The sequence below is a fragment of the Papaver somniferum genome, chromosome 6 (assembly GCF_003573695.1).
Source record: "Papaver somniferum cultivar HN1 chromosome 6, ASM357369v1, whole genome shotgun sequence".
Taxonomy (NCBI): Eukaryota; Viridiplantae; Streptophyta; class Magnoliopsida; order Ranunculales; family Papaveraceae; genus Papaver; species Papaver somniferum.
The window spans coordinates 7,634,451-7,648,579 of NC_039363.1; the positions used below are offsets into that span (position 1 = coordinate 7,634,451).

Sequence of the window (14,129 nt, forward strand, 5' to 3'; positions counted from 1 at the left end):
TGTTTTTCTTCTATAGAAAGAAATGCTTCAAAAGTAGGACTGATTTGCTCAAATCTCTTGTAACTAGTGATGAAGCTTCCATTTTAGATGACGTTTTAGGGTTTTTTTTTGTTCCAAAATAGATGATGGTTTAGCTATTTTTTCCAGATTCTCACTGATTTACCCATGCTTTGGAACACACCATAATATTTATTCTCTTAGAAATCAGTGAGAGGTAATTAATTCAATTTAAAACTTAAATTCATTCCATATTTTTATGAGAATATATATAACTAAAGATGGTGATGAAACATACTACAATCGCAACACAATCTAATATTTGGTCTGTCTAATGTAAAACACTCTAATCTAGAAACTAAAACTTACGAGGTTTAAATTTTTAGGAAGTCAATAATATGGGTAGATTTGGAAAAAATTTATTCTCTTTGATGTTTCTTAATCTGCTTGAAAAACTCTATAACATGCAACATCATCTAAAGTGGAACGGAGACGGTATATTTATTCGTATGGTGTAAAAGTGATTTGTCATAATCGATCTTGTCCGTGGTTATTGTTGTCATTATCACTTGAGTTGTGCTGCGACTGTAGTATGTTTCATCATCATCTTCGGTTATAACGCGCCACTTCAAACAGAAGACTCCACTCGTGAGTCCGTGACCCCAACTCAATATTTCATCTCTTTCTTTCCTTTTTCTATATAGAAATCAAAAATTTCAATGAAATCTTCTCTGTTGCTTTTACTTATTCACAGATTTTTCTTGGATCTTACTCATTCACATGTAGAATAATAATAGCCTGTTTATAAAAACCCTGCATTTCTTACCAAACCCTTACTTTCTGTCTCTAAAATTAACCTTCTCCTCACTCTTCAGGTCCTCACAGGCATTGTAATGGCGGTTAGTCTCAGTAAAGAAGTGAGGTTTCTTACTCAATTTCATCTTATTAAACTTAATTTTGTAATGCAAACAAAGGGGTTTCATTTCAATCTTTAAGTGTTCTTCTCTTTTCTATGTGTTTTTTTTTTTTTTTTTAATGTTTTGATTTTTTTTTCTTCTTTTTTGAGCTTAAAGATCAAATTTTTGCAAGGGTTTGAGCAATTAATAGGAGAATTAAGAATGGGTTTGAGAGAATTTTCAATTTGTTTCTTTGAAAATGATGTATAACTGAAATATTATTGCAGGGGAAAGCGTACTTGGAAGGAATTATGGATGGAATTGATGATTCTTCATGCTTTCAAATGGTGAATCCAAGTCTTGATGATGCTGAGGATAATCAACATTACTGTATAGGTAACGGAGTACTAAATCATCTGTTCCGAATTTTCTATAATTATGGGATTTTGATACGTTTTCTTGGTTGGGATTTTGATATGCTTTCTTGGTTTGTTCTCAGATGTGTTGCCTGTTCTTGAAAATTCTTCCTTCCCCGCGGTGATGTTGAATGCTGGTTCACATGTAAGTTCATCCTGTTTGTAGTATTGTGCCAGATCTATTTAGTTTCAGTTACATTGTTTAGTTTGTTTGGGTTGGCTAGTTGTTTGTACTTAGAATGTGGGTGAAAAACTTGAACATTGTAGTTTCATTTTCTATTGCGAACCTTTATTGCGTGTATCGTATCCATGACTGTGATGGGGTGAAATACGGGGCAACATGAAAATTTGATATTAAAAGACGTTACAGAATTTTGATTATAAGATTGTAGTTTCACTATCTGTTTGTTCAATTCTGTATGACAAGCAATTCAACCTTGAGTTGGATCTGATTTACAAACTTCTCATGTTGGGTAAATTAGAAGTTGAGATACTGTAGTTAAGCATTATGTATATTGTATGGTTGCAGGGCCAAAACGTATATAATTTCTCGGTGGTGCCTGATGATGGAATTACGGTTTCTAAGTGTCCAACAGAACAAGCTTTCATGAACTACTTGCAAGTTCCTCAACAGAGCCCGATGTGTTTGGTTGCAGAGTGGGATTGCAAGACTTGCAGCATTTTAGAATATTCTGATTGCAGCTTGGAAGTAGACATTGATAACGAAACTACAGAAACACCTAAAACTTATGATGGAACTGTTGGGGAGTCGACAGAAAGTGAGGGAGCATCCGAGGTATGATATCACTCACTCACGCTTAAATTATATCACGATGATGTTTTGACTATCAGAACTCTTATGCTTATGAGAGTTGGTACTGATTATTGGACTACAAGGAGGACACTCTACCAGAGACATTGTTTTTGTTGTTTTAGTCGATGGAAGCTTTTAGTTTCCTCTTTAAATTCCATTAATTTTTGATATTGGATAATGTTATGGCACACTGCAGAGAGTTTCACGCTGGATGAATGGCCTAGAAATTGGTGGAAAAATCACACAGGCTCTCATGAATCACTTCAGTATGCAACTGAAGTGCTCCTCGAAAGGTACATTACCTCTGTGAAAGCCTAAAATTAGCCTCATTTTCGTGACTAGTACTTCTGTCAAATTTTCTCGATGGAATCTGAGATATGATGTCTGTTGAGTGTTCCACAATATCTTACTCATGCGTAGCTGTTCATATAACTTGGTACCATGTCAACCAGTACCACACACTATATGACTATTTTCAGTTGAGTCTGAAATATATCTTCTGTTTGTTAATTCTGCAGACACATGGTCGCAATTTTAGTACAGCTGTAATTGCATTGAATTTCTTCTGTTAAGCGGTCATGATGAGCGTATGATAATATACCACTGTCAAGAATTTACTAGATTGATTAGACCCCTTATTTATTCCTTTGAAATGTTGAACAGACAAGTCAAATCAAGAGAGGGGTCCTGATACACCTAAGAATAGATGCGGGAGGTATAAACGCAGTGCTTCATTCAACTCGAGAAGAGTTGCTTTTCTTTTCTCAACATTGTAAGTATTCCAATACAAATAAGCTTGTTTGTCTAAGCCATACCAAACACATTTTACAAGAGAACTTGTAAATGCAAGAGAATCATGTCCTGTTCCGCTCTGCACCAGCACCGTAAATTTTCGCTGATGTCTATGAAAGCTGATCTGTATTTTTATTTTGCAGGTCAAGCATTGGAACTATTGTGCTGATATATTTGACGCTCCGAGTGAAGCTGATAAACGATGCACTGATTCATGAATAATGTATGTTATTTTGTCGTTTCTCGCTTCGAGCTTTCTCTTTAGTTTTTGATATGACTGTCTGTAATAAAGTTTTTGATTCCTGTTTTGCTTATTCCTCATGTGTACATATATGCTAAACTATCAGAATTTCAGAGTTTTCTATGCAGAGATTATAAATCAAGTACACGAATACGAAAACAAGCTGTCATAAAATTGAAAAATTTCAAGAATTTCTTCAAATACCCAAAAATTATTCTATGATTCCAAGTTTTCAATGATTTTTTGAAAATTTTAATGCATCGAAAATGTACCTTAATTTGTTCGGAAACATTATTACTATCCACTGAGCCGGTGGGTGGTGGTTTTGGGGTAGTAGGTGGATGAAAATACATCCAGACTCTTAGGGTTGCATCAACCACAACACAAGCAGCTACAGTTGCTAAAGAAATATTGATGTAAAACGTACAACTTTTAATGCTCTTGTCTATAGCATTACTTAAGCCATAGTTCAAGACGTTCCCCAGAGTATTTGCTATTTTTCCTCTGGTTTCTGGGATCAATCATGCTAGAAGGTACGAGGGGAGATTGAATTAGAGAGAACATCTGATTTAGCTTCGGTTTAAATAAAATTTCAGAAACAGAGAAATTTCCAAATATAAAAAAAATAATGGTTAGGCCCGTAGTCATGTTTCATCAGGCCCATTTCTCTTTTGTCATTTATGCCGGCAGTCAGTAGGCCCTTGACATTTCATCTCTAGAGCAACGTCGACGACGATGGTGAATGCGGCCATAAAAGATTCGGCTTTGGTTTTGCAAGCTGGGCATTAGAACACGACTGCTAACCAAATTCCACGGAAAGTTACCATTATAATGGATCAAATCCAACCATGGAGAGTTACCAATTTAATGGATCTAGCGGTGTCGTCAGACGGGGTTCGCAAGTCAAGAGGCATACTTTGCGAGGCTCGCACTTAATGTATGCAGCCGGCCAAATTTGGCCACTATGCTTGGTTTAAAAGTCAGTTCGTTTTTTTTTCTTTTTTGGCTACATTGTGGACCTTCCTACACATGCAAATTACACCAACACGCAACAATCTAAATCCAAAATTCAAGTCAAAGCCACATGAACATAATAGAGCCACCATAGAAATTTCTATAGTGTTGAATAAAGTGGAGAGACTGCGGTTAAACAACCCTAGCTACAGCCTTGAAAAATGCAGAAAGAGACATTAATTAATTAAATGAATGACGTAGTAGTGTTTGTCATGAATGCATTACTGTTTCCTGAAAGATGACGGACATAGTTATTTTTAAGACATAACGTCCAGTTAACGAAATATCTAAAAAAAAAGTAGTTGATATACACGAGTGAACCAAGGATGTCAATAAATGTTGATAACGAGTAAGAATGGTGGCTATGTTAGAGTTGATTATATCGGAAGTGCGATAGAGCATCCTCTTCAAAATTTAGTCCGCATGTAACATAATCATATATCCGCATTTGTAAAATAAAAGATTTGCTGAAGTTCACTAAATTGGTAAATGTTGTCCATATTTCAAAATAGTTAGTTGTGATATCGCTAGATCAAATATTTTGTTTTGGCTTGGCAAGATGAATGCATAATGCTATTTAGTCATGCTCACTTTAAGTGAACGCAAATGACAAATTAACGGGGTTCCCAAGCCCTGCTTGCCAAGAGGTATGGTTTTAATTGCGAGGAAAACGTTTTTTTTTTTTTTTTGAATGACTTTAAAATGAGCTTTATCAATGGGGGAGATTAAAGTAGGAACCCCATCATCAGATGCATATTAAAACTGGGTCCAAATCGTTTACACAAAATTGGTCAATTAATCCAAAAACGATAATTTAGGGTGAAAAAGACATGTAAAAATTTGATACTGTTTAAATAGATGAAAATGTAAAAATAGCCAGGATGTAAACAGTTTCATCCTACCCATTTTCAAACATTTTTTCTTTTTTTTCAATTTACATCAGGATGCATCTAGTTTCATCCTCGCTATTTTTTAAATTTAAGCCAGGATGAATCCAATTTCATCTTTGCTATTTTTTTTTGTGTCCATTTCACCCTACTAATTTTTACTCGTCCATTAGAACCATGTTTAAAAAATATTTGGACAAATGACCCATTTTGCGAATCTTTTATCACGCTCACACTTTGTGCAAATGCTAAATTTCACTGCCAATTTTTTGCACATTTGACATCTACCAAATTTGACAATGCTCGAAAAAAGAACTAAGTGGTTTTCCGTGGATTCTGTCTTTACACAGACAACATACAACACCACTAACACAATTTATCATCCCCTTTAAAGATTTTAATACACCAAGGCCTATCAGTCTAAAATTCAAAATTCCAGTCAAGGCTCAACATGAACACAATAAAGGCACCGTACAAAATTTCAATAGGATTGAATAACGTGGACACCACGGATAAACAACTCTAGCTACTTACAACCTTGAAAGAGAGACATTAAATGAATGACAATGGCATCGTAGTATATAATATTGTCATGAATCCATTGTTATCTGGAGATTGATATATAGAAATAAGTAGTTGGCATATATAATGCGAGTGAACCAAGGATGTCAATAAATGTTGATAACTATGAAGTATGGTGAAGATTTGAGACTTGATTTCAATATCTGAAATGCAATAGAACTATCCACCGAAATTTAGCCAGTTTCAAAAAAATGAATAGTAGTATAATTATATGATCATCTCTCGCAGTTACAGTAATCTGATACTTTTTTTTTGCTCGGAATGAAAAGTTAGTTCGACAATCAAATTTCAGAATAACTTAAACGCAACAAAATGAAAACTTTGCTTCTGATTTCTGAAATTAATTTTTGTTTCAGGTTGTTAAACAGGCTCTAACAGTTTCACTATTAGACTGCATTCTAGCTAAGCATGTGTGAAAAGAAACGTATGACATATGCTTGCTCATCAACAATAACTACTGTACACGGTTGGAATTTGGAAACTTGCTCATCAACAATAACTACTATACACATACATATAGGTAGCTCCTAGAGAGACTGCTTTTTTCCAAGTTTAGGTCAGCAATAAACTAAAAGCTTTAAAAGCTAGCTCTTCCTCCACCCCCTCATTGATTATAACACATTTAATCAAACAACCACATCTCTTTACTGCTACTACTACTACTCCACATTAATTCGTCTACATGCATGGAAGTTGGAAGAAGTGTATGGATAAACGTCACCGCCTGTAATAACTGCTCTTTAAGGTTTTTGGCTAGCTTGTTTTAGGATTTTTTCTCTTGGCATTTGTCATGCATGCTCTGCCGATATACTAGTAACTAGCTAACTACTCCTACTCCTCCGTCTCTATTACAAAGGGGGAGTTGTAAAAATTTGTAGTCTCATTAGATAGGCATACTTTCAATTCCCAGATGGGTTTTTTTCATATATTAACCTTATTTATTATAGGTAGTTATCACCACAATTAAGTTAATGTTTCTAGTGTTGAAATTGTACAAAGGATATAACACGAAGAAGGATGAAAATGTAGGAAATCAAAAAAATTTCTTATTCTAAGAGAAACTCATTTCTCCGCCTATATAATAGGGATGGAGGGAGTAGATAGATAGTTACAATCATAAATCGCTTCATGCCAAAATCTAGTTATATACTACTAGTTTTAAGAAGCTAGCAGGTGTGAGAGAAGACACTCTTTTAATATACAACTTATCCTACACTGCACATCCCTCTTATCCTGCACTGCATCATTACTCACCCTACACCAATAAAACGTACGACCAAATACCAACAACTGCAAAATTGTTGTTGCCCACTTGGCCTACCTAGAATTGCTTGTACATGTCTTTCCACAGATAATATAGAAAGCATTGTGCAATAAAAACACAAAGGAACCGAGTGAAAGCCGCAAAAAGAAACTTCTCCAATAAACCGTCAAAAGAAAAAAAACGAACTCAGGACCGTCTTTACATTTTGTGTACTCAGTCGAAGTTTTATCAAAATGGGTTCAAAATTGGTTGAAATCAATTAAGGCTCGAAACGTGTAATGTATGTTGTTAAGCTGCTACTTTGAAAATAGCATTCAATACTAGTCGTGTAACTTAATTACTATTCCTAACTAATTAAAAAGAGAGGTTGAGGTAAGCCAAAGTTGGAGTTATTATAGGGCACGTCATAGAGATGTGGGCGCCTTAAATGTATACTCAACCATTATTAATTGCTCAAAATTTATTTCATTCAGATTTCATTGCTATCTAGTTGGTTCAACTCTCTTGTGGTGTGTATATATATAGTTAGAGCTCTCCATGAATGAAACCACCCTACACATTTATTTGATCATCAAATCTTGAGAGAAGAAACATTGAGTAAGTAACCATGGTTTCATTTCAAGAACAATTAAAGTTTGAGATAATTTCACAGAAGAAGAGAAGATGGGAAGACAATAATAATATTCAAGAAGTAGGAACAGAAGAAGACTTTTTCAAAAAGTTATCTAAAGTTGATCATAGTAATCAAAAGCCATCAACAAAATCATTGTTCTTTGATGAGTATATCAATTTCTTCCGCCTTGAAAACCCCTCAGATGATCGGAAAAATCAGGTAAATTAATATAATGCACTGGATTTGTACACGAAGAAAATATTGTACATTTGTATGGTTAATATTTTCATCCATTAATTGACTACTAATAATATGTATTTTTCTATGCAGTCAGAGAATATACAACATTACAACAGCAAGAATAACCTAGAGAAGATCATAACTACTACTACTGCATGTAACAAAGATCCAATAAAGAAGCGAAGTTCATCATCAGATAGGTTAGAATTGAGTTTAGACCTTGAACTTAATTTACTTCCATATGAGTCCCTTAAGACAACCGCAACTGATCACAATTGTTCCGAGAAGAAAAATGAGAGCAAAGACGCCAACAATGATGTAGTAAAAGTTAAAAGGCGACGTCCTTCGTGGATGTCATTCAATACTGATCAGGACGGAGAGATGGTTGCAGCTGCTTGCATGAGATGTCATATGTTGGTTATGCTTAGCAAGTCATCTCCTTGTTGTCCTAATTGCAAGTTCATTCACCCCCCTGATCACCACAGTCCTATGATCAATCTGTTTAAGCCAAGGTTTAGTTCCAAAGGTTAATCGGATATGTATTACAAACTTAATAATTATATCTGAAATCTATATGTAGGATTGAAATATATTTTTATAGTAATTGTATCATCTTTTCTCTAAAATCCTCTGCCTAGTTATAAATTAAATCACCATTTTTTTTTCCATTAGTTTCCTCAAAAGAAAAACCAAAAGAGGATTGGTTGGAGTTAAATGTCGAAGTATGGACACATCATGCTGTTGTTGCATGGTAGGTCTTAATTTCAAAATAAGATGTCTTTGAGGTGGGACTTGGGAGAGAGTATATGCATAATTGACATCCACAATATGTCTCTCGGGCATAATGCGTCTATGAAATCTCAGTCCTACCTAAATGATAGGTAGCTTAAACTGGCATGAGGAAGGAAAAGAAGTTGGGTAATCTAATTAGATACTGGGTAGTACATGCACACTGTCGACCAAAATTATTATGGTTAAGTGTCTTAAGTGTATCTTGATGGTGCTTGGTGGGTTTGCAATGAATGCATATGGTTAGGTTACAGTTATGATGGTGTGAATGAACCATGATATTAGGCATACCAAAAATTTTCAAGGCATACAAAGAATTAGTCCTAACTTGGGTGACCTTGTAAGGGATACCCTATGGGGTGGTTCAATTACCTATATGTCCTTAAATCCTTTAAATTACTATTAATGTATCCCTAACCCTAATACAAAAATCTATAATCATAAATATAAAATCAGTTTCAACCCCTTCTTCTTCCTCCTCATCCCCCACAGCCGAACCCACCTTCTCCTTTTTTTTTTCATCGTATCATCGCCGAAATTTAATCGTCGATTCGTGAAAATTTAGTCGACGATTAAACTCATCTATATAATGGTTCGCCGTAAGCCAGTATCTCGTTCTAATCGAGCGATTGAACAACCCATTGAAGAAGAAGAAGATTTAGAGAGTGAAGAAGAAACTCAAAATCAACCACAAAATCAACCGGAAGAAGAGATTGAAGAAGAACCAACTCCAGAAATGAGAATAAGAAGGTTAATTTTACAAACCCATCTCGTATTTGATGTTTTTGATTGGTTTGATTGATTTAATTCGTCAAAATCATGTTTCTACGGCGGTTACAGCGTATGGTTCGGCGCAATACAAATCTTAGATGTGCGCCGAGCTGTTCTTGAAACTGAATCCTGAAAGTGCATATGAACGACTCAGCGTATATCTGAAATCCGTTTTGAGCCGAACTTAGTGACACAGAGACTTATATTTAGGATCGGCTTATTCGATGGTGTTAGTTTTGTGCCGAATATGTTTTGTGAATTTCAGAAATTTTGCATGTGCGTAGGATCGGCTTGTATGGTAGTTTTAGTTTTGTGCCGAATAATTGTTGTTTGAATTTCAGAATTTTTGCATGTGCTTAGGACCGACTTGTATGGTTGTATTAGTTTTGCGCGGAATAAAGGTTTCGATTCATAAGTCTAGATTCGGCTTATTCGATAGTATTAGGGTTGCGCCGAATATCATTGTTAAAATACATATTTGAGTTCATAATCATAGATTCGGCTTATTCGACGGTATCGGTTGTGAGCCGAATATTTAGGATCGTCTTATAATTGTTCTGTGGAATGAGCCGATCCACTCTCTGTGTAAACTAATAAAAATTTCAAGACATGATTCGACTCATATGTGTTATTTAGGGTAAGCCGAGCCATCTTATTTTCTTACAAGTTTTTGGCATTCCAAATCTCTTTGTTGTTCGAATTAGTCTTATAACTTTCATACTTGTGTCAGGACCAATGCAGCTACAAAGAGGAAGAAGATGGAGGCAACACCTTCTACTTCTAAAACTCCCGATCCTAGAGAAGGAGGTAAGAAAAAATTGGGAGCGGGAGGTAGAGGAGGAGTTTTAGAAGAAGAAGAAGCTGAACAAGTAAGAATTGAAAGACAAGAAGAATGAATAGCTGAAGATGAAGAAGTTGATGATAATCAAGAAGTTCATCAAGAAACACAACCTCATGGTTATAAGTTGTTGATAAATGAAAAAATAGGTTGCCGCGGGTAGGGAGATGTTGAAAAAAATGAAGGCCAAACTTGGTTGCAAAACACCAATGACCGTGGAAGAACAAAAATACCTCATCAACAAGTGGGATGCAATCATCAACAAAGGACAAGGACCCGAGGAACCTGAACAAAGGCCTACCACTAAGAGGTTTCGACAAGTTGGTGAAGGTACAAGCCAAGGTGGTGCTACCGTCCAACCCGGTAATGATGCGTCGGAAGATGAAGACCAAGGTGGAAGAAGAGGTGGTCGTGCAACTAAGAAGAGGGGTCGTGGTTAAATGCCCTTTTATGTACACTTTTATGGTACACTTTTATGGTACACTTTTTCTTAAGTTTTAAGTACACTTTTATGGTGTTGCAAACACCTTTGCTTTTAGTTCCTGAACTTTGTTTTTAATGGTGCTTGGATTGGGTTATGGACACCTTCAATTTCATGTTTTAATGAATAGCTTAACAGTTATGCGCCGAATTTATAGAGTTCGGCTTATCCTCTAATGTTAGTTACGCGCCGAATCATTTGTCCTTCAGGTTCGGCGCACTCGATAATCACATTATGTGCCGAACTATAAACATTTACAGGTTTCGGCTTATACGATATCCTCAATATGTGCCGAACCACGAACAATATTTTAACCCAAAAATTAACAAATTCATGTTCGGCTCAGACGATAATCATATTATGTGCCGAACCTTGAACATAAGAGGTTTCGGCTGATACGATATTCTCCATATGTGCCGAACCAGTAACAATATTTCAACCCAGAAATTAGAAAATTATGTTCGGCACATACGATTTTGGATATGTAAGCCGAATTAGTAATGATTCTATTCCGGGCTATTCAGGATGTTGTTCGGCTTACTATGAAACTTTCATATAAGCCGAACTAGTGTCTAGCAAAAGGGTTGGAATTGGAAATTATAGGTTCGCCGCATGCAGTAAACAGATTCAGTAAGCCGAACCGTTCATCAATTGGTAGATTCGGCTCATAGATGTGAGCCGAACCTCAACCTGTTTCGCCGAACCATGATTCAAAAAACCTAACTTTTGATAACTGAGAGCTATAGAAGTGAGATTAAGTATAGGATATAAGTGTACATGTGTATTAAAAGCATTGGGTTCCTCATCAATGTCTTCATCATCAGGATTTGGCTCATAAAAATCATCTTGAGTTTGTGTTTGAGTTTGAGCTTGAGTTTGAGTGGGTGTAAAATCATTCTCATAATCTACGAAATCAGCCATTTGGGAATCATTGGTGTAGTTGATGTGTATTTTTCTAGGTTTTTTAGATGATATATGACCCTCCTCATCCTCCATTGAATCAAGAATTATAATTTTCTCACTTTCTCCTTCTCTTTCTCTCCTTCTTAACCAAACCAAAACTTTGATTTTTTTTCCTCAAATTTTTCATCTAAACAACTCTTATAATTCTGAAAATTATTTTAATCACTAAACAAAATATTTAATCACTAATCAAGATTCTTAACACTAATACGTAAAGGGCAGATTTTCCATTAAAAAAATTTTGGGTTAAGGGGTTATCTGATTTTGCTATTTCACAACCTTTTTTGTCTTCATTCAGTATGCCTTGGAAGATTTTGGTATGCCCAATATTATAGTTCGTGTGAATATGTATGGGTGTATACTTGAAAAAGACTTAAACAAACAAGTACAAACATGCTAGAAATAAATACGAGTAGCTGAGAGTTTTGAATAATAAATCTATCCCAGCCAAGTAGTAGTCATGCAAATTCAAAAGTTACGAGGTTATGTGATTTAACTCTCCTTTTAAGGTTGCCATTAAAAATTTGGATTTGAACGAGCAAAGACACTGGGGATAATTGGGCCTCATTTGGGCTTATGATTCTCCCAACCAATTTCATGCATCTGCCCAACATGAAAAGAAAACCATAATTACCGTCAATATGTTGAAATTAAATTGAGGGTCGAATGCTCGTAATGGAAGCTACTGTTCCTAATTTTCATACTTTGGATTCCCCATTCTTTGTTTAAGTAGCTGTATGATACCAAAATTATGGTGAACTTTGAGTTCCTAACATGTAATGCCACCACTACTATGACTGAAATGAAATTATTTGGATTCAATCCCGTAGAGCGTACACAGTGGGCGACTAAACCCAAATATTTGGTCTTTTGAACAGACGTAGTGGAACGTACTATCGATCAAATTTTGATCGACGACTAAAATCCAGAGTATATTTGGTCTGGGACCAAGATTAAACTCAAATATAGTCGAGCGTTGGTATAGTCCACGCCCCACCACCAGGCGGACGTATAGTCCACGTCCAACACCAGGCGGACGTATAGTCCACGCCCCACATCAGGCGAACGTATAGTGCACGCCTGGTTTTTTTTTTTTTCTTTTGTGTGGGGCGTGGTTTATACCTCCGCCCCACTGTTTAACTAATTCAAATTGCATGGGGCGGGCTTAATACCTCCGCCCCATTTTTTTTTTTAATATTTTTTTTTTGAATCTCCCTGCACCTGGCGAACGTATAGTCCCCGTCCCACACCAGGCGTTGGTATAGTCCACGCCCCACACCAGGCGAACGTATAGTATACGTCTGACCAAATTTAGTCTTTCCACCGTAGCGTCACACACCAGACTAAACCCAAAATTTGGTCTTTTTTCCCTCTTTAATCTTTGGTTATACTCGCACCACTGCAGTTGCTCTTAGACGACCACATCATGCAAGCCAAAGTCCCCTCCGATACTATGGTTGAGCCGGTGTGACAATATTGTTACAACATCCAGTTTTTCACTCATAGTACATGCATGCCACTGATCACACAAAACAAAACTCATCTGCAAGTTACTTTAAAATGCGAATATATTCCCAATGCATCATTCAATATTGAAAAGCAACACAATCCCAGAACGGAATCAAATGAATTGTCCTCATCAACAACATTAAAACTCCTCCTCACTCTCCTTGAATCCACCACACTCACCCACACCTTTGTTTCGATAAAACTCATCCACAAAACCACCTTTGCAAAACCACTAAAACCAACACCCTTGAAACAACCAGAAAACTCCATTAAAATGCCTGTTGTCCCTCCTTGCAGTGAAGCTCTTACAAGAAGGACTACTACTGTTTCTTCTTCATCTTCATCAGCTGTGAGAGTGAGAATGTCACCTGGTCATCATAGATCTCTTTGTCTTAACAATGAGAGCAGGAGTTTAAGAGATGATCTCTTCACAGTAATGCCTCAGAACCCACACTATGAACCTCTAGATAAGTACAGTGAAGGTATTCGTGAAGGTATCAAGGTAGGGTTAGATATAGTGTTCATCAACCTTGCACAGAAATTTGTTAGCCTGACTAGTCCTGTTGAGATATTAAGTGATTTAGAGGAATACGTTGCACAACTATCAGAACTCGATGAAATGGGTTATGATTGTACCAAGATATGGGAGCGGTTTGATACTCTGAGAGCACTTTCAGAACAAGAACAGGTTGCTAGATTGAAATTAGAGGAAACTACTTCAACGAGGAGAGACAAAGAAGTTAATGCAACTATAACTCATACTAGGATTTCTGAGTTAGAATCTGAGTTGAAGAAGTTGAAAGCTGTTTCGAAGACTCGAGAGCAAGAAACGAAACTCTGAAGATTATGGAGAGGAGCTACATTGAAGAAAAATAAATTAACTTGCTGGAATTCAGATCTGCTGCCACAGCTCCATGGTAGTAGTAGCATCACACCAAATGGGGTTTTTTCTTTCTACTGGTCTTTCTTGGTTGTAGAAAGTAGTTTAACTTTGTGGATGTATTATGGAGAATTTTTTTCTT

At 36.1% G+C, this 14,129-nt stretch overlaps 2 protein-coding genes across 2 annotated transcripts; both read left to right on the plus strand.

Moving 5' to 3' along the window:
• Positions 1–626: 626 nt before the first annotated feature.
• LOC113285393 lies at positions 627–3,303 on the plus strand. Its single transcript, XM_026534291.1, has 8 exons — positions 627–779; positions 873–914; positions 1,181–1,289; positions 1,393–1,454; positions 1,839–2,105; positions 2,320–2,416; positions 2,787–2,895; positions 3,059–3,303. The coding sequence occupies exons 1-8, from the start codon at positions 717–719 to the stop codon at positions 3,135–3,137; spliced, it is 828 nt and encodes a 275-aa protein (XP_026390076.1). The 5' UTR covers positions 627–716; the 3' UTR covers positions 3,138–3,303.
• A 4,078-nt stretch (positions 3,304–7,381) lies between these two features.
• LOC113285394 lies at positions 7,382–8,422 on the plus strand. Its single transcript, XM_026534292.1, has 2 exons — positions 7,382–7,735; positions 7,847–8,422. Exons 1-2 carry the CDS (start codon positions 7,511–7,513, stop codon positions 8,285–8,287), a joined length of 666 nt encoding a protein of 221 aa, XP_026390077.1. The 5' UTR covers positions 7,382–7,510; the 3' UTR covers positions 8,288–8,422.
• Positions 8,423–14,129: the final 5,707 nt, after the last annotated feature.